Source organism: Quercus lobata, chromosome 6 (assembly GCF_001633185.2).
Source record: "Quercus lobata isolate SW786 chromosome 6, ValleyOak3.0 Primary Assembly, whole genome shotgun sequence".
Taxonomy (NCBI): domain Eukaryota; kingdom Viridiplantae; phylum Streptophyta; class Magnoliopsida; order Fagales; family Fagaceae; genus Quercus; species Quercus lobata.
In genome coordinates, this window is record NC_044909.1 from 22,315,341 (window position 1) to 22,336,527 (window position 21,187).

The window sequence follows — 21,187 nt, forward strand, 5'->3', positions numbered from 1 at the left end:
GTGGATTATGAATGATTTTTTTTTTTTTGGTTTCCCACAGTATATCATCAAAGTTTTCAACTAGAGACTAATTACTGTTCGTGCCGGATGGGCCCACGAAGGGGTAAAGCGCTAGCTCAGAAAATTCTTTTCAAAGTGCAGGTAGTAGGGCTCGAACTGGAGAGCACACCCAGTCGAGCCCAGTTTTGTATGAATGAATTACTTAAAGTTAAGTAAAATGTATTAAACAGAAAAAGGAGGTGGCCACAAGATTATCATTTGTGAATGACATTTCAAATCATTTTCAAGTCCAAATCACATGCTGCTCTCATGGCTAGGACCCCTCCCTATTTAAACCTCTCCATACCTGTTTCCCTCTCCACGCACTACTTCAAACAAATTACACGTTTATTCTCTTCTCCACTCCTCTTTGTCTCATCTATCTTTGTACACACACATCAAATTCTAGTTTCTTCATTTGGTTAAAAACACTCAACCTCCTCTTACCTTTCATAACCTGTCTCTCACATATATACTCCAATAATGCCGAACACTTGTCTCAATATTATACCATCAGTGGTTCAAACTTTTGACCATGATGACTTTTTTGCTCGCCGCTGCATATGGGTGAACGGCCCTGTCATAGTTGGGGCTGGTCCATCTGGTTTAGCAGTTGGTGCTGGCCTCAAAAAGCAAAGTGTGCCATTCATTATCCTTGAAAGAGCTAATTGCATCGCTTCTCTTTGGCAAAACCGCACCTATGATTGCCTTAAGCTTCACCTCCCCAAACAATTTTGTCAACTACCCAACTTTCCATTTCCAGAGGACTTTCCAGAATACCCAACCAAACGCCAGTTTATCACTTACCTAGAATCCTATGCTAAGCACTTTGACATAAGCCCACATTTCAATGAAACAGTGCAGTCTGCTAAGTATGATGAAACTTTGGGTTTGTGGAGGGTCAAAACCATTAGAGAAACCAGTTCAAATTCAAACCTAATTGGTGATTATCAAGTTGAGTACATTTGCCGGTGGCTTGTGGTGGCCACTGGTGAGCATGCAGAGAAAGTGGTGCCAGAGTTTGAAGGCTTTGAAGAGTTTGGTGGCCATGTCATTCATGTTTGTGACTACAAATCCGGCAACAGATATTGCGGGAAGCGTGTGCTAGTTGTTGGTTGTGGTAATTCAGGCATGGAAGTCTCCCTCGATCTTTGCAGCCACGGGGCAGAACCATCAATGGCTGTTCGAAACTCTGTAAGTAAAACCATCTCTCACTCTCTGTGTTTCACTGTAATATACCAACAACAATTACTGGAGTATTAAGTGGAACAGTAAAATAGAGGATTTGTATTCATATATTCTACGACCACTTTTAGTTTTTCCATGTTCAAATATTAATTGGGTTAATCTTATTTTGGTTCACAGGTTCATGTCTTGCCAAGGGAAGTGATGGGAAAATCAACTTTTGAGTTAGCAGTTTTGTTAATGAAATGGCTGCCACTTTGGCTTGTCGATAAGATACTACTGATTCTAGCTTGGTTGATTCTTGGAAATGTTGAAAAGTATGGTCTGAGAAGGTCATCCATAGGTCCTTTACAACTCAAAAATAGTGCAGGAAAGACTCCTGTGCTGGACATTGGTGCATTACAAAAAATCAGATCTGGTGAGATCAAAGTGGTCCCTGGAGTCAAAAGGTTCTTCCCTGGCAGAGTTGAACTTGTTAATGGAGATGATATTGAGATTGATTCTGTTATTCTGGCAACTGGGTATCGCAGCAATGTTCCTTCATGGCTAAAGGTGAGAAAATTTTTATGAAATATATAGTTCCCATATTTTATCTCTTTGAATTGAGGCTCTGGCTTGGATCCATAATATATACTCCTATATGACAGTTATGGAAGTTGGGCTATTTTTTTTATTTCTTTTTTCAGTTGGATAGTTTATTGGCTGGCTCTTTTTTTGTTTTCTTTTACTACATTTCATATCCTTTTCCTCAAAAAATTGAAACTGCAGTCGGCTTGTTAGTAGTTTTAATTTGTTTGGAGATATCATTGTCTTATTTATGAGCAGAATATAATATAAGAAGGTTATTCTGTTTTCCACTTGGAGTGGAAGTTCGCATGCTGACATTACTGCAACGATGGATCTAGTTGTGTTGTGTTGTGTTGTTCTCTCTCTTTTGGATATCAATGGTGTCAGAAACAATTAGAGTTTGTCGCTTTTTTCCCTATAAATTTTCAATAAGTTTAGTTACAATATTTTTCATAGTTTTTATCTTAAATGTTGACATATATAGTTTATTATGAATTGGTATTTAATAAAAAGCACGGTAAGCGAACTCAAATAAAAATAATAGTAACATAATCATAACAAACTACGTATAAAAATTTGATAGATTGATTTTTACCCTGTCTTTATTGGAAACCTACTAAATTATTCTAAATGTTTTTTTACTTACTTTAAATAAGTCTTTCTTATTCGTGTCTTTATTTCGTTTTAATAGTGATCTGTACTAAAAATTATGCAAATAACATTGTCCTTTCTCATGGAATAATATATATTTTCTAGAGAACAAGCTCATTGGATTGATATTGTTTGTTTGGAATGTTTGTATTGTACAGGAAAATGACTTCTTTTCCCAAGATGGGATTCCAAAAAATCCATTTCCTAATGGGTGGAAAGGGAAAGCTGGGCTCTATGCAGTTGGGTTCACAAGGAGAGGCCTCTCTGGAGCAGCTTTGGATGCCGTTAATGTAGCACATGACATTAGCAAGAGCTGGAAAGAAGAAACAATGCTTTTTTTTTTCTTCTTTTTTTGTGTGTCTATTTTTGTTTCCTTGGTTTCGAGATTGATAAGTCAAATTGAGATCAGTTTGTGTAGAGTAGTTAGAACACAAGAAAAAGGAACATATAACACAGAAAATTTAGCCCTCTCCTAGAGAAATCCCAAAATGTGAAAATAATTGGATTCTTTTTCTTTTTCTTTTTTTTTTTCTTTCTTTTTTGTACCAAGGAAGATGAGGCTTATTGTTTTTCTTGTTCTAAGGATACCTGTACCAGTAATAGATACTATAATTTTACAATTTAAACTTTACAAATTAATACATGATTTTTTTTTAAAAATAATTTAATAGTTACAATTATGGGAAAGGAGATTAAAATTTTAGACAGCTTTGTTGAAAAGACAAAAAAAAAATACTAATATTTTTAGTGAAATATTAGAAATTTTTATTGATAGAAATTAAGATGATACCTTAGCTGCTCGAACAACAACAAAAGCAAAAGGGAGATCCTCCAATCAAATCAAGACAGTAGCATTAGCCTCAGCATATACTATTTGCCATACTATTAGAATCTTTACAAACAAAACAAAAACAACAATACTGAAATTGGTTACACAAAATACTAATTATCTTCTAGTAAATGGCCATATGTAACAGTTTGATTTCGCCACTACTGCACCACAAATAAAAAGTACAAGCTAGAACTACAATAATCTTGACACTTATTTATTATTATATTATTAACGTAACATAAATCATGGTTTTTTACCGAGTCACTTTGTAAACATTTTTATGATAAAACGGTTAATAAATAATACTTTTCAAACATTTTCTTACCAGTGCATTGTGTGGGGTATAAAATACTAATCAAATGGGTAGGGCCTCCTCTCTTTCCCTTTTACAATTTTTTTAGTCGGACCCAGTCCAGATAGCCATTAATAGGACTGATGGGTTCTCTCTCTAAATTTGGTAAGCTAGCGCCCAATATATTTGGTGGACCCCATGACCACTAAACCAACACCACGTATCTCTTTCAATCTACAAAAGGCCTATGTATAAAATAGGTTTCAGAATCTTTTGTCACCATGTCAATCTGCACACGGCTATAGCCCACTGTGGGGAGAACAATATATCTCATATGATTTTGTCATTGTGCTACGAAGAAATCTCCAAAAACTTGGTGCAAAAGGGAAAAAGGTAACTATGATTTCACTTCCCAAATTAGGTGATTTATAAATTAAAAAAAAAAAAAAAAAAAAAGGTTTGTCCCGACAACATGAACTTTTAATCCATACACCACTATTCTCCAAGCATGAGATGACCACCTATTACTATTAGGCATAAATATCAACACGATTGAATGCATAACCCTATCCTATTTCCATAGCTTCTTAGTTCTAATGCAACCTAATAAAATTCTTTTCAATTTTCCCCTTTTTTACGGGTCAAAACATACCTACATTTCTTTTATCCAACATGTTCAACTCTCCTGTCTCATCTTTGAACAACTCTTTTATGACCATAATCGATGTTATAGTATATATTAAAATAGTCTACTATAAGTAATGCACAATTATTTTTATATTAAAAAGGTAACTATGATTTCACTTCCCAAATTAGGTGATTTATAAATTAAAAAAAAAAAAAAGTTTGTCACAACAATGATAACATGAACTTTTAATTCATACACCACTATTCTCCAAGCATGAGATGACCACCTATTACTATTAGGCATAAATATCAACACAAGTGAATGCATAACCCTATCCTATTTCCATAGCTTCTTAGTTCTAGTGCAACCTAACAAAATTCCTTTCAATTTTCCCGTTTTTTACGAGTCAAAACATACCTACATTTCTTTTATCCAAGATGTTCAACTCTCCTGTCTCATCTTTGAACAGTTCTTTTACGACCATAATCGATGTTATAATATATATTAAAATAGTCTACTATAAGTAATGCACAATTGTTTTTACATTAACTTATCAATTTTTTTTACATAAATGTCAATCACATTAGCATTGTAACAAAAATTGTAGCACAAAGTAAATGTTGTAATGTTGTATCCAACCTTATGCTGCTAGCTTCTTGCCGACCAACCCCCACACCCAACCCCCTTTTAGGTAATTTATTTTCTTTTCTAATTTGGTTGATGCATGATAGTATATGAGATCTATTTTTGTTATTTATTGGATATCTCAAAAAAAAAAAAATTGGATAATTCAATAGTTACAACAATGGAGGGTGGATTTGAATCTTGGATATACTGGGAACACAAGGAAGAGCCAACTAGTTAAACTATAAGACTCTTGGTAAGATGTCTCAAAATATAGTTCTTGTTTAAAAAACAATTGATATAATAACTTCCCAATTTTTTCCTTAAGTTTATTTAAAAAGTCAATATTCATCTTTTACTAGAATTTAAGTTAAGAAGAGTAGTGTTGAATACTACTAATTTTAAAAATAATGTATCGAATGATATTTCCTTAGATTTTTCTAAACAAGCCAAACAATATGGGAAGGAGAGTAATTTTTATGTATTTATGAAAATGATTTGAACTGTTTCCCCCTTTTTCATTTTTCCATTGAAGCTATTCCCTGCTTTGTCTTTTTTGTGATGTCATTAGCCACAATAGCTTGCAATGTTTGATTAAGGCACATTAACATGGTGTACTTCTCCCGTTCAAATTGGGGTTTGAAACCAAACCTTCTCATCAGGAGGATAAATGAGGCGATTTAGGTGAGAAAAAACCATACTTTCATACAATATCTTAATTGAGTAATTTTCATGATTTTATGATTAATGTTTTATTTAATTTTAGGTGTTTTTAGTGCTTTCTTAATAATCAAATTGAGTCTTTTTGCAGTATTGTATAAACTAGGATTTCTTTAGAAATGCTTTACTTGGAAATTTAAACTGTTAAATCAGCAAATAAAAATTCAATTTTTTTTAGACTTTATTTTAGGGTAGACTTTTAGCATTTTTTTACTTTATGGATTCAAAAAAGCCTTATCATTCTAAGAGTTTACATCTAACTAAAATAAAATCTAATCCTTTCATGATTTCCATTTTACATAACTAATTTAGCTAGAAATATCTTTTCATAATGCCCCTAAAAATGAAAAAGCTTTTGTCCTCTACCAAAGGGAAATTGGAAGTTAAAGACAACCCATATGAGAACCCATGCCATTCAATTGGAACGTATTGAAAAGCCATAACCCAAAAAAAAAAAAGATTTTTTACATCCACAAACTAATATATTGAAAACAATATATAAATAAAAATAAAGAAAATGAAATAAAAAAGTTACGAAGTCTACCAATTCTACATAAAAAAAAAAAATGCATTATATTTTGCGGCTCACTCTTTTTGTAATGTGCCTTTTTTTCTTTTTCTTTTTTTAAATGGATGGTTACATTGGAGATTAGGATTTGAATCATGAATATTTTCATTAGAAACACCAAGAGAAGGTGTTACATGACTCTTGGCTTTCTTTAATGTGTCTTGAATACGAAGCAAAGAAATAAATACTGACTACATGAATTTTGCAATGCTTTCAGATTGCAACGTGAATTCTATAACTCCATCTTTGTCAACTCCCACAGAAAGCTCTAAGTTTTACATAAAACCATGCAACCTCTAAGTTAGACATCGCTGTTACCGAGAGAAGCTAACACATGGGGTGGCCACCACCCACATAGTTTCCTTCTTACTCACAAAAGCCCATTCCCTCATTCATTCCTTTATTGTTGTCTAACGTTGGACTATGACCTTATACCTTTGGTCTGTGCATTTATAATGTGCTTGCATAAAATAATGTCGTGCACAAATACAAAGCATGCACACAGATGTAACACTAGATTTTAAGGTGTCAAGAAGTGAAGCAACAAAGTCTTAAAATGACCCCCAAGGGGCAGTGTGTGTGTCTATATAGATAGACGCACACACACACACATATTTGTATTATTTTTACCCTAAAAATCGTTTGGGTTTTTTTCAAGACTTTGTTGCTTCACCTCTTGACTCTTAAAACTCATAGTTACGAGTAAGCACATGTTGAGTACAAAGTGTGTGTGTCTGTGTGTTGACTTTATTCTTATAACACTTTATTTCAAGACTTTGTTGCTTCCCACTTGACTCTCACTTCAGATTGGTTTACTTATATTAAGGAAAAAGCTACAAAAAAAAAAAAGCTTAATGCAGTTTTTGAGCTTTCTGGGCAGCCTTAAGCCCTTCTGGGATTTTTTCAAACGCCCATGGAAAATCACATAAAGAACTTAAACACCTTAAAAGCTATATATGGGCATTCTTAATGTAAAGCCAGACAACATCATAGTTGGTTAACCCAGTTCTAGGATTCACAAAATGTCTCAAAAAAGGTAATAATCTTTATTTATTTAATATTAGGAACAACCTTTTTCGCTTTCTTTTTGGTTTTTCTGATCCTAGAAGATAGCCATACATTTCCTATTTTGTCTTCTACAACAAAGGGAGATTCAAACCCAAATTCTTTCCATGGAGAGAATCAAACAGTTCTACTTTTCCGCAAGGCTTTGACTATATCTTCCAGGGAAAAAAATGATTTCGCTTTCATGGAAGCATCCGATCTTGTCTTCAGCATGTAACACAATTACTTGTTGGACAACATCTTTTCAATTTCACCATTCTTGTTGTACATATCCACGATTTTCTTTGCATAAGAAGGCATGTGCCTATCAGCTCTGCATTTGTTTAAATTTCAAACATAAAAAATCTTTTTTCTTTTTTCTTTTTTTTTTTTTTTTGGGGGGGGGGGGGGGGGTGGTGTTGGTGGAAGGATTGTGCTCAAACAGACTATAAGTTCATTATTCATCATAACTTACCTTTCTTTTCCCCATGAGCGGTTTACATACAAATAGTTTCGGATGGTATGGTAATCAAGGGAGTAGCGTGCAAATTCCAGACCCTTTGGGCCAATCTGACCAAAAGAACCAAGTGAAAATAAAATCTTGAAGATAGATACTTTCTGTTACAAAAGCAGTAAGGAAAAAAGGTTCACCAAGTTTAGGATAAAAGCTATCAAATTTCCGATCAACTTTGGGGCAGGCTCAGAAGGACCTTTCCCTGACAAAAACAAGAGACATATCAGCCCAAAAGAGGATTAGCAACTGGCATATTTCACTCAGGAACTTTAATGAGCTGCATTCTTTGCACACAAAGTACAGGAAAATGTTAGGTATGAACATTCAGTAAGTTTTATGCATTTCATTTCCTTTAAGTGAAGTTTATCAGTTATCACCCAAAAAGAAAATGATATTCATGACCACTTACATAATTTGCAGAGCAAGACATAATGAGAAATTGTGCTCCAGAGTCAAGTTTAAATGATGTTTACTAGAAATAGTGGAAAATTTTGTACATAAATGAAATGTAAATCCTTCAGAACAAATAGTCCAATATTAATGTCATTCTAGCATCAAGCTCATCTTACAGAATCATACACATCCAAACAAATGCAATGTTAGAAACTTAGAATATAGACCAAATTATTAAATTCTCAATTTTCTATTAGTTTAAAACATCTAGTAATTTATCATGGTATTAGACTGATGTCGAATAATATCAACTAGGGGATAAACAGGAAAATTGAGCAAAAAAATAAAAAATGATAAACCCTAAGAATCAGCACTTAGGGGCTTGCCTAGAATTAGCACCAAGCAAAAAAAAAAAAAAAAGTTAGGCATCAGTACCAAACAAAGGAGAGCACATTCTCAACTCATAAAATTCTTATTCAAACTCTAGTATCTTTCACCTTTACACGAGCATTAGTTAAATAGGGTTTCAAGGATAACAGTCATATGGAAATATCCAATTAAATTCCATGAAGCCCTCAACATTGAAAACCCAAATTCAAAAAATCAAATCAAATTCTAAAATCAAATCTTAAATGATTTTGGTGCTCCTTGCATCAAAGACTACATGTACTAAATTCTAACATTGTCTCCACTTTACCTAATATTTTTAAACTTAGAAAATTAAAGTGTTGGACCCATTCATCATTGAGTTTGGTTTCAAATGTGGAGTGTTAGCATGCTGATTAAAAAATTAAACCCACCTCTTCCTATTATCTTAAGCCGTAGGACAAGTGTTTCATTATCATGCAACATATCCAGTCAATGAGCTTATACCTCTGAAGCTCAAGTGCAACAGATTCCAATTAATAATAACAAAAACCATAGCACACATACCTAACTTAGCATTATCATCTGCCTTAACAGTCTCCACAACGAATGGTCGTCGGTCACCCTATAGTAGTGTATTTGTTTTAGTAGAATTATCTTAGGATAACTTTAAAGCCAACCAACTATGATAAAGCTAAAAGTTTTACACTACTAATTGTAGAAGTAATCTCCAGAAGGTTTTCCACCAGACTCAGCATTTCTCTTCCACGTTCATTTCTGCCATTAAAAATTTTAAACAGACGAATGAATTTTAGCTTGTAGAAATGGTGATATACTGGTGTCATCATGAATTAGAAATTGAAGTAGCATAGAATGATGATAGCTATCAAGGATAAGCACACACACAAAGGAGGGGAAAAGAATATCCAACGATATTTACCTGACTGTAACATACTGTGGATGTTGTGTCATGCTGATTCCAGAATATTTCGGCACACCCATGTATCCAACCACCAGATCCTGCAATTGGAGAGACATGCATTATAAAACCAATGAAGTGTAGCATTTCTTTCTTGCTGCTGCTTTACAGGACAAAAAAGTCAGATCCAAGGTGAATTCTAATACATGCATGTAACCATGATTCTTGAGACAGGCTGGCAAATTTAATTAGTTATTGAAAAAATGTATCTGACCTGTATTTGTGTATACAGATGTGGAATTGTATAAAACACAAAATTAGAAAAAAGGTTATGTATATGTGTGCAATGGGTAAGAGCTTTCCAACTTAAAAATAATATTATGCATCAAGGTTCCTTAGAATATCCATATAAATAGATTTTTAAGCATGGAAGACAAAATTGCACTAGACATCCATGGTTAGCAACAGTTGGGCCATGTAAATAGCAAAAATTAATAAGGATTTTATCAAATTCCAAATGGCTAGGAAGAATTTATTGCGGGGGTTTTCATTGACATTGTGTTCTGCGTCTATTAATATTTGCATTTTATATGTCTAGAAGGGCTCTTAAACTTTGCCTACATCAAACACTGTCCAATTAATCTATAAAGTCTCAAAATATCAGACATTCATTTTTATTTTTTATTTTTTATTTTTTATTTTTTATTTTTTATTTTTTTATTTTTTTATATTCAAGCAGGCAAGGTTTCTAGATTTCTCATATATACTAAATTACATTGTCCTCTTTGAATCTAATTCAGACTTAAACTACCATTATTTAATTAAGGCACTTGCCAAAAAAGGGATGCTGAAGGGGGGCATGATGAAATTCAAATGCACATAAAAAATACACCCCAGAGATAACAGCATTGCTTGACATCATTGAAGCCAGTAAAATGTCTAAAATAAAAAAGGTCTCTCATGGTGCTCTTCTTTCGTAAAGAGAAAGTTCAGCAAATATTAAGTATCATAGGAAATGACTTGACGTGGGGAATTTGTCTGTGTGTAATTTCTGGTGAGCTTAGGGTTAGGAGGATGGGTGAAAATAGGATTTAGAGTTGTAGAAGAAAGGGTTATGGAGTAGTGTTAGTAATTAAAAGTTGGTTTGATAAGTTATTTGATGGCTGTTTTGTAGAAGAAAATATATGTGGGCTATGAGGAGTTTGAGACTTTTTAATGAAGCTTTGCTAGGAAGTGATTGTGGCATTTTGGGCTTGAGAGGGACATGCTCTGGATGCGAGTGATAGAGGTGAAGTATGGTTGTGAATGGGAGGGTTGGGGTACCAACATAGTCCCTAGTCCTTATGGAGTACGCCTATGGAAGACTAATAGACGGGGTTGGCCTTCTTTGTCGTGTTCAATTTAATATGAGGTTGGGGATGGGTCACGAGTGAAGTTTTGGCAAGACTAGTGGTGTAGGGTGAGTTCTCTTGCAGTATGCTATCCCAAATTATTCAGGATCAGCTGTGAAAATGAGGCAAGTGTGGCAGATCTTATGAAGGTCACCAATGGGATCCTTCATTGGGATTTGCATTTTATGAGGGCCATATAGGATTAGGAGTTGGAGTCCTTGGTGAGCTTCATGGATACCATTTATGGCATGCCAATAAAGGGGATTGGGGAGGATAAGATCTGCTGGAAACCACATAAGAAAAAGGGTTTTAAGGTTAGTGGTTATCACCAACTCTTGGTTGGCACTAATGATCAATCTTTCCCTTGGAAAAGAATATGGAAGCCAAAGGTCCTTCCTAAAATAGCTTTCTTTGTATGGACTGCAACCTTGGGAAAATTCTGATGGTTGACAATTTAAGGAGAAAAAAGGTATGGATTGTGGATTGGTGTAATATTTGCAAATGTAATGGTGAATCAATTGATCACCTATTGCTTCATTGCTATAGACTTGTGGTCCATGGTATTGGGTTTGTTTGGAATGTGTTGAGTGATGCCAGTGATGCCAAAGTTTGCTGTTGAGTTACTAGGTTGCTGGCGAGGTCAATTTGGTCGTCATCAGAATGGTTACATACGAAAAGGTTTCCCCCATTGTTTGATGTGGGGTATTTGGAGCGAAAGAAATAACAGGAGCTTTGAAGGTAAAAAAAGAACTATGCCTGATCTCAAGTTATTCTTCTTTAGAACTAATGGACTGGTTGTCAGCTTTGAGTCAAATCTTTATTTTCAGTTGTTGATTGCTTGATTTATGTTTTTTTTTTTTTTTGGGGGGGGGGGGGGGGGATTTTTGGGGGATTTATGTAACTTTCGTAATTGATTGTATACTCCCTATATACTTGGGTGACTTTTTTTTTTTATATCAATATTACTTATCAAAAATAAAAGAAAATATGTGGACTTTTAGGGTTTTGATAGGTAAAAGAAAGTGCTTGATTTGGAGTTGAAAAAAAAAAAAAAAAAACATTTTTGTGGTGTCCAGGAGCTGTAAGAACAAAAACCGTGAACAGAATTACAAGAAAGATGTTAGGAATTTAACCCAATTCCTAGATATGCGAAAAATACATAAAATATGCACCAACAATCTCACAAGACAAGATTTACATGGCCTACTTCCATGGAGCTGCAGTGATTTCACTATTAATAAATCAATTAAAATATCCTTTCAAGTTTATGCCTCACTTGAGATCCACACCAAATACAATAATATCTCTCTCTAAGAATAATATAAACTCAATTGGAATCTTCAGTCGCACTCTAAATACAACAACTTCCCGTGGTTGTAGTACCCAAAACATATCCCTAAAGAAAACTCCAAATTAATCTTCTCGTGTATGTCTCATGGATAAAGAAAATCTCTCCATCTTCTTTGTTCTCACAAACACAATTTTTCTTTTTTCACTGCACTCACTGCATCACACACTTGGCTGCACTATTTATTTTGCACTCCCCTGTCTTTCTCCTCTTCTATTTTCTTTTTATGCAGCACAACCCTCTCTAATACTTCTTATGTGGCACAAACCTATAAGACAGAACCACCTAAAACTTTTATTCCTAATTGAACAAAGATTCTCACAAGCATTAGCTATTAAAAAAAATTCCTATCTGAACAGTAGTGGTATGGCTTGACTGCCACCCTTGCTTATTATAGCCATAATCACATGTTGGCTGGACCATGGTGCCCACATGCACCCAACAAAAGAGAAGAAGAGAAGAGAAGGGGAGGAAAGAACACACAAAGGCAAACTTAGAACATAAATCCTAATAAAAGACTAACTCGGAGTTAAAGAAAGTAAAACCTAAGATACTTAGGATCTCCTAGAAAATTCTAGATTCAATAAATTACCAAAAACCTGTAATTCACGAGAACTGCAGAAATTACATATTTACCATGACTACAAATATGACCATAATCAATAAAAAAAAAAGTTTTTAACCCTAAAAGACCCATACATAAACCTTTAAAACCACACGACTTTTACTTCAATTGGACTTCACACATGGCCCCATAAAATAATTATTGAGTAGCGAAATTTGCAAAGTAATAGCAAACCAATCTTTCATTGTTGAATTAACACAGGCTTCTAATCATATGATGCACATTGAGATGAATTACTTGTTGAGAAGCAAAACTCACCGCTAAGGCATTTGTGTAGTCAAAACAGCTGCAGGACAACAAAAATTTGAATGGTTAGAACAATCTTTAATGGTCACAAAACATTTATTTTAGAAGTAAACATCTGATGTGGTAATTGTAAGTTATGAAACATATCCTGTAAATATAAAGTCACTGGCTGAAGCAGATTTTCAGGGAGTTCATTGTTAATAATACAGTTATGGCTGTTCCAGTGGTGAGTGCAATGATATGCTTGCCTAGAGAAACAAACTTAGGCCTATGCAAGCACCCAACTTTATCATGAGCACTACCTAGATAAGAGACGTGATGGATTAATTGCACTCTGTCAATGTTTTCATTCAGTATTCCATTCATCTTTTATATAAGAAAGCATTCTAAAGTTGCCACTAGGAATGGCAGCACAGCTTGTTTGGACAGACCCTTCATGAATCAGTCAAACCCTTGATCTTGCTTAGATGATCACTGTTTGACACTTATAACTCAATTCAACCTTCATAACAATAAAAATGGAAAATCTGCAAGAGTTTACCATTATTATTATTATGAGCGCTGACTAATAATTTGAAGTGATAAATAACAGACTTGAGGAAATTACCTATAGCAAGAAGGAGCAATAACATTAACCAAATCATTTGCTGGTAGACAGAAATAAGGAACCTGCTTTAGTTAAAATTTGAACTGGATGAAGCAGCATGATTGTGATTTGTAAGGCCAAACTGAAAATATGTGGATTGTTTTACCTCTTCAATATGACCGTCCAAATGCTTCAAATGAACCTATCAAAGTACAAGAAGAAAACTTCAAGGAATATTAAAGTGAATCAACAAGCTATATTTCAAGTTTTTTTTTTTTTTTTTTTTTTGGGGGAGGGGGGTGGGGGTGGGGGGTTGGTGGTTGCGATTTCAACTTATGTCATGTGCCCTTTAAATGGCAAGGTTGGCTGCAAAAATGCCATTGGTAAGTTACACACATCATGTGGATCTTAAACCCATGACCTCACCCACCATCCTAAACTTTAAGGGGAGGAGATGCCACTTGAGCTAGCACATTGTCCACTTCTCTTAGGCATTTGAATCACAGTGAGACTCATCTAAAGAACGAAGTATGTGCTTCAATGATAACTAAGTGATTTATATATTTGACTCAGCCACCTAAATGCTCAATACTAATGTTAAAACTCCAAAAGAAAGAATCTCTTAGAACAAACCTTGTAATCTTGCATAAACTCGTAATGAAGAACTGTTTCTGGTTCACTACTTGCAGCCTTTAGAAACTTATCCAGTCCTTCTCGAGTTCCATTATCAACTGTGGGATACAAAATTTAATAATTATTCAAATTACTTTTCAAGTGCATTGGGTGACTTGAATAATTTTATATTAGAAAACTATAGCTCATGTATTAAATATAGGACAAACTTTAGCTACAAAATTTGTTGTAGCCTAAGGTTGCAACCTTACTCAATAAAATAAATATTATTACATATATTGAAAATCTAACCGTTGAATTATATGTTCTTTACACCTTTAATACACATGTCAAATTTTGTGTCGATCGAATATTATTTACTATATGATCTATAAGTTTATATTTTATGCATAATTTTAAATTACAAAAATTTGCAATTTAAACAATTTACTGATGACATAATTATTGATCTTTAATTTTTTAGAAATTTTGCAAGCATGGAGGATATAAGAAAAAAATATAATCCAATGGTGGATTTGTTAAAATTCACTTTTAATAAAAAGATATTGAGTAAGATTGTAGCCTTAGGTTATAACCAAAATTGTAACTAAACTTTGTCCTTAAATATATTGATTACAAGATAAGATACATTTTCAAATCTCATCACAAATGTCACCCACATATGCCAGTTGGGTACGTAAAATGAAATTATATGCCTGGCAGGTTCCAAGTGCAAAACTTGCTGCAACACCCAGTTTCAAGGCACAGGGGCAAGGTGGAATGTATAATATTTTGACTTTTCAACCACACAAATTTACCAAACTATCAGACAGTCCGTTCATGTTTCAAATTTGCAAATTGCTGACTCATATCTAACATGATATAATGTCCTTTGCAATATCTACATCTTTTGGGGAGCCTAGAGTAACAGTTTTCTTCTAAAACTATAAAGTTGACAAAATATAAGAAGAACAAACTGAATTTGAATCTATTACCACAATTAGTGCCTAATACATAGAGCTTTTCCAAATTCAAGTGGTGCTCCACAGATCTTAATGCTGCAGTTTAAGAAATTACTCTGCATTACAATGGGTACAAGTCACAATAGAGAAAACAGATAAAAATAGAAATTCTCAGATCATATAACATGCCATACCTTCCACTTGGCAACCCACACCACAGAAAAGAAGACGTTTTACGCCTGCAGCCTGTTGTAAGGGAGAAATGAATATTTGACTCACTAGATTTTTGAAGCAATATATAAAATTGAGCTTATAGGAGCCACCATCTAGAAAATAAGATACTCTTAAACAAGTCAGCATAGCACACACACACACACATGTAATAATAACCAAAAAGGAATAAAATATGCCAATACTTTCCCATCAACCTTGCCAAAACAGACTGAAACATGTCAATATTGTAACCATTTAAGAAGAAATGATCTATGCCAATTGTCATGTTGATCTCTCCATGAACACTAATATTTGCAAATGAAGAGCTAGAACACACTATTATTACTATCTGAATCAACAAAGGAAAATCCTCACATGAAATGAAAGACTAATCATGCTCCTTGTTACTGTATTAAGAGTGACAAAGTACTAGAAAAGTAAAAAATAAAATAAAATAAACATAACATTCACCTTCCTCAGTCAGAAGATTATATGCCTTCTAAAACCTGAGTTTCTAGAGAAATCCTGCCTTATTTCTGGCTTAGTACTCACCCTACGTTTGTTTCCAATAAGCACCATGACCATGATCATTCATCTCCAGAGGTTCTTTCTTTTCTTTTTCTTTCTTTATATGTATGTGTGTGCGAGTAAAATAATTTTCAAGAAGAATGCCAAGGGAGTACCAAGTACACAAGAAGAATATAAAAGAGGAACAGTACACCATTAAAATAAGAAGCTAAAAGTAAAAACTAAAACTGTAATGAATCAATAAAAACCAAGAAATGTCTCCATTGAAAAAATAAAAAATTTATACATGCAACAAGGGATGGAAGTTATGATATGATTTGGGCCTAAAAAATAAAATGTTAAAATCGTGCTATGACATAAGGAAAGTTGTAGGATTTCATTAAATCTAAGAAAATCATAAGTTTCAGTTCTCAAATCAGATTGGTGTTCTTATATAAAAAATGCATTAAAAACCAAGAATAGATGTCAAAAGCACAAGGAAATAGTAAAAAAAAAAAAAAATTGTCACTAATGAAAGAGAATACCAGTCACCTCAACAAGGGCAAGGGTATTCAGATTAGGAGATAATGTTGGCTTAACACCTTTAGCAGCTAGAACTTCCTCTGGCGTCCTATTGTAAATAAAAATTAGATGTAAGCATTATATTCTGATGAAAAGGTAAGTAAACAACCAAAATAAAAACTCTCAACTGACTATGTTAAGAGACTAAGAGTATCTTAGATCAAAGTGTAAGTCAAAAGAGCTAGATGCAAACCTTGCTAGTACAGGTCTAGGTGTGAATCTGTCCTCTGGATCACTGTCATAATCAAAATAACATGACCAAAGAAGTCCAAAAATTAATATACATTAAAAATGGCATTGATAATCAATAAACACCTACATTAATTCTACCATCCACAATTTTAAATTTGTATCACTACCTTTGCACACAAATGACAGCTTCTACCATGCCTGATTTAAGCATTTCAATCGCAATAGTTGTTACTATCCCTGTCCACTGAGCTCCTATAATCATAGAAAGTTCAAAGAAAAATTAAGTTAAACAATACTTCAATTGGGCCAAAATTCTCACAGAATTCACCTACAACAGAAATGAAACTAACAGATAATAGTTTACGTAAAAATGTAGCATATGTCTGCATAAGTTCAACCAAAGAAAAATGCAAAACCATACTTCACTGTCAAAGGAACCATCAAAACTGATAAAGAATACACAAAGAAACTTTCACATAAAATCTAGGCGAAATTACACTTTACCACCCTAAATTATATCCCATTTTACACTTTGCCCCTTGAACGATCGAAATGCATGACTGTTCACCCAAAGTTATAACTCTGTAAATGGGGTATAGTTTAGGGTGAAAAAGTGTAATTTCCCCTAAAATATCATATCTTTTTTAACTAATCGGTGACATTATATTTAGACAGTGAATTAAAGACACATTAAATAAGGTTTGGGAAGCTAACACCAGTCACCCTTGACCCTATATTGACATTAGTCTGGCCTCTCCAAGATTTGTACCATCTAACATGCTTTCTTCTATATTTTCAAGTCATAAAAAGATGTATGGAAATTACTGCCTCATAAACAAAGCTCGAAAATGATATTAGTAGTGTTAACATAAAATCTTTTTTATAACATTGACATTAATTTGAAAGCTTCAACTTAAAAAGAGACAAGATTCATGATGTCTCAAATGGATATTATGAAAAAGATTAATAATAAACGTAACACTTGCAGAACTGAATTTGTGCTTCCTATAACTAAAACTACAGTTCTATAAAACTAAATAACAATTAAAATCATATTAAATAAAAATGCAAAAAAAAAAAGTATGATTTTAGACAAGATTTGAATGAAAAAATATGCTTGGTAAAATGGATGCCTAGAAAACCAGAATAAATAGATAGAATCAACAGATGGTTTGAGTCGTTCCTTGTGAAAAAGAAAAAAACTATGAGAACACATATAGTGTTCAAAAGAATCCCTACTAGCTATTCTCGTTAGAGCACTATATATCCTCCACAATTATTCGCATCATGGACAGATGCCTTTTTTTCCTTTTTTTTTTATTATTTATTTTTATATTTTAAGATATTTGTCACAAGACACCATCAATGGAAAAGGGTGGCAAAAAAAAAATACTGCCCTTTTGGATTATAATATAGAAGAGCAATACTTCTCCATCTGTATATGAATACAAATTAGTATAATCCAAATAAAGATAGCAAGTTAAAACCAATTCAAACCTCATATGATCTAGTGTACACTAAATGTCAAAATCATTATACTTGAAATCTCAAACAAGCTGTTTGTGCATCAAGATTCAAGAGGAAGTAAGAAACCCCCAAAATGAGACATATAAAAGAATTGTAGGAAATCAGAAAAGAACAAAAAATAATTACCTTCTACAGGCTTTACTTTACGAGCATACAGCAGTTCCTTATAGACCCCTAAGTATGTCTCATCTAAGGAACTTGATTTCCTCCCTCTACCATGCACTATTGGTTCCAATTCCTGAATGGTGAAAAGATAAAGATTAATACAAGGCTTGAGTAACAAAAAATTAATTTTTTATTTAATTAAAATAATTATAAATAATTAAATATCTAAAGCAAGCGTATCAAAGCAACAAGTCAAGTTTGATAGAATTAACAAACTATACTGATTTACTAAAATGCTAAACTAGAAGTTGTAGAATGTAGTTAAAACGCTCAAAAGTTTCAAAGATTTGGTATTGCAAGTGTAGATTGAGATTTAGCAACATCATATCTGATAGTTCAAATATGATATCAAAGAGACAATATAACTCACAGGCCTACAATAGCCTCAGTCCCAAGAAAATATATATCAGAAAGCCAATTAAATGATAAATTTACCCATTATTATCAGCTTAAGCTTTTGGGAGATGTAATAATTTATCATGGTATTACATAGGTGATCCTAAGTTCAAACCTTGTCTCCACTCTACCTCCTATTTAAAAAATAAAATAAAATTCCACGTGTTGGGCCTAAAGGGGAGTTTGGGCTCACACCTAAGAGAGATTATTAGAATAATGGGAACAACCATTAAATTCACACCTTCCTATCAACTTAAGATTTTGAGAGAAGAGGTATATTACCATCATACTCTTTTATTTAAATGACTGGTCATATGAACTTCAATAGTGATGATTGGTAATTAAATTCTTGTAATTAAATAACTGGTCATTAGAACTTCAATGGTTATAACTCAAGGGCATTCAGGCGTTGGGATTGGGCAATTCAGCTTTAGTTCCCCCAATCGAATTTAATCTTCACTTTGTTTTATATAGCTTTCGCAATGAGTCCAATAAATTTTACATACATAGATTAATTTACATCCTAATTATGTTTAAATCAGTTTCACAATTTCAGGGAATAATACCATTATGAAACCGAGTCATGACATGCATATAAACCTACTCAAGAATGAAGAAGAGGCATCTCAAAGGCAACTGATGCAAAATAAAGGACCTTAAGCGCAAAAGACCCAAGAATGCAGGGTCACACTAACTCCTTATTACCATTTCTGGTAATACCCCAAAGTGTTTTGCATAAATTTGTAAAGATTACATCCTAAAATGATGAGTTTGAATCATCAATATGTAACTCCCTATCGACATTCTAATTCTTCCTATATAGAACAAATGAAGCAATGCTAGTTATAAGTAATGCCCAAAATCCAATTCTGCAACATTAATTATGATCCAAGCTTCAAGTTGAAAATGACTCAGCAGCTACTTTAAAATTGATGCATTTTCGGTTTAAATATGGATTTTTATTTATTTTTTAATTATATCTTCCCCCAGTCGCAATACACAAAATTATATTGTAAATATGAAAGACACATTTGTTTCCTCAGTGCAACATGCATACAAACAGTGTACAAATGTGAAAAGAAGATGGCCTCTCTTTTATCCTCGTTCCTTTTCCCTTAAAATGTAAAATCTAAACTCTCAAGAAAAGAACTGAAAAATCAGATTGTGCAGAGTAAATTGTGGCCTAAACTTTGAACCCACGTTGACCCCATCAGCTAATTTAAGTAAATAGAAAACTGGAATCGGTGCATTGCTAGTTCATATGAGGCAAACTTTTAATTATGTTTTCATTTTTCACCCCTTAAATATAGAAAACTCCATCACCATGCATAGAAACACTGAATAAATGTGAAAACACACAATTATACATGAAATTAAATACATTTATTTTTCCCTTATTAAGCAGTGGCAGTGCAGATAGGAAGTGAAAGATATGTTTAGTTAAAAGTAAACGGTTGAAATGGGTTTTTGTCCAAATTGGGATATATAATTAAAGAGCACTATACAAATGATTGAATGAAGAACATAATTTAAAAAGCGGAAATTTATGATTAAAGGAGTAATGTAATTAAGAAAAGCAACTTACTTCAATTTTAGACATGCCATCTCCCAAGAAAGCACAAGCATTCTTGACATGCGCAATGTAATACGTATCACACAACCCGCAGTGACTGCATGACCAAAATTGAATCAAAACATGTTAGAATTACGGTTAAGTCATTAAATTCACCAATTTCCCAACAGCTTAAGCTTTTGGGACAATCGGTAATTTATTATAGTATAGAGTAGGGACCCTGAGTTTGATCACAACTTAAGCTTTTGGTACTATCAGTAATTTCTCAAAATAAAAGTGAGGAACAGTAATTTCTCAAAATAAAAGTGAGGAAAAGATATATCATATTTGTAATAACCTGCAATGATCTTTGGCCGGGTAGGTGCCTCCTGGAGGAATGGGTCTGGAACGTTTTCTCCAGTCTTCTCTCAGCTTCACCGACTTCGAAGACTCTGAGTTCCCATCTGTTCCCCACATAAATAGTCAATTAGTCATATATATATATATATATATGCATGCATTGAAGGTGGAAACAAACAGAGAGAGAGAGAGAGAAGAGAGTTTTGGATTACCTTTAGAGGGAGAGGAAGAAGCATTAATGGAGAGTGAGAGAGGAAGCGAAGAGAGCTTGGAAATGAATAACGACATAGCACTAGCAGCGCGAAGAGAGAGAAAGTGGGAGCTGTAACTGTAAGTAGACGAAAGTAGAGAGTGGTTATGCACCACAGGTTAATTAATGCGTATATAAGGATTTGGTCGGACCCACGTTTTTTGGGATACTTTCAAAATATTGCGCCCCTTTTTCATCCCAAGATTTACACAAAAGATTGACCATTCTAAAATTTATCAGTTGAGTTAATTAGAACTTACGATTGAACCCATATTAATATTACTTTAAATCTCTATAGGAAAATAATATAATAGAATGAAAATGTATGAAA

General features: G+C 33.5%; 2 protein-coding genes across 4 annotated transcripts; one reads left to right on the plus strand and one right to left on the minus strand.

Moving 5' to 3' along the window:
* The first annotated feature begins 522 nt into the window (after positions 1–522).
* On the plus strand, positions 523–8,983 carry LOC115994878 (probable indole-3-pyruvate monooxygenase YUCCA7). Of its 3 annotated transcripts, none has more exons than XM_031119190.1 (4): positions 523–1,233; positions 1,405–1,776; positions 2,601–2,775; positions 8,471–8,983. In XM_031119190.1, the coding sequence occupies exons 1-4, from the start codon at positions 523–525 to the stop codon at positions 8,542–8,544; spliced, it is 1,332 nt and encodes a 443-aa protein (XP_030975050.1). In that variant the 3' UTR covers positions 8,545–8,983. The 3 variants fall into 3 exon arrangements, with proteins under 3 accessions (XP_030975050.1, XP_030975049.1, XP_030975048.1); XM_031119189.1 differs by having other exon boundaries at positions 2,601–2,770; positions 8,466–8,983; XM_031119188.1 differs by having other exon boundaries at positions 2,601–2,767; positions 8,454–8,983.
* On the minus strand, positions 7,100–21,025 carry LOC115994877 (7-hydroxymethyl chlorophyll a reductase, chloroplastic). Its single transcript, XM_031119187.1, has 19 exons — positions 20,819–21,025; positions 20,605–20,710; positions 20,280–20,364; positions 18,260–18,371; positions 16,774–16,858; positions 16,608–16,649; positions 16,385–16,463; positions 15,307–15,358; positions 15,146–15,208; positions 14,172–14,269; positions 13,705–13,740; positions 13,560–13,621; positions 12,965–12,992; positions 9,364–9,443; positions 9,131–9,200; positions 8,991–9,048; positions 7,802–7,866; positions 7,626–7,720; positions 7,100–7,484 (listed from the first exon to the last, which is right to left on the minus strand). Exons 1-19 carry the CDS (start codon positions 20,892–20,894, stop codon positions 7,394–7,396), a joined length of 1,383 nt encoding a protein of 460 aa, XP_030975047.1. The 5' UTR covers positions 20,895–21,025; the 3' UTR covers positions 7,100–7,393.
* Positions 21,026–21,187: the final 162 nt, after the last annotated feature.

Coding starts and splice junctions, on each gene's coding strand:
- LOC115994878 (XM_031119188.1), top strand. CDS start 523: ATGCCGAACACTTGTCTCAATATTATACCATCAGTGGTTCAAACTTTT. Junction 1,234..1,404: donor CAATGGCTGTTCGAAACTCT/GTAAGTAAAACC, acceptor TTTGGTTCACAG/GTTCATGTCTTGCCAAGGGA. Junction 2,768..8,453: donor AGCAAGAGCTGGAAAGAAGA/AACAATGCTTTT, acceptor GCCTAGAATTAG/CACCAAGCAAAAAAAAAAAA.
- LOC115994877 (XM_031119187.1), bottom strand. CDS start 20,894: ATGTCGTTATTCATTTCCAAGCTCTCTTCGCTTCCTCTCTCACTCTCC. Junction 13,622..13,704: donor TGGACGGTCATATTGAAGAG/GTAAAACAATCC, acceptor TAACTAAAGCAG/GTTCCTTATTTCTGTCTACC. Junction 9,444..12,964: donor ACTACACAAATGCCTTAGCG/GTGAGTTTTGCT, acceptor CTCCAATTGCAG/GATCTGGTGGTTGGATACAT.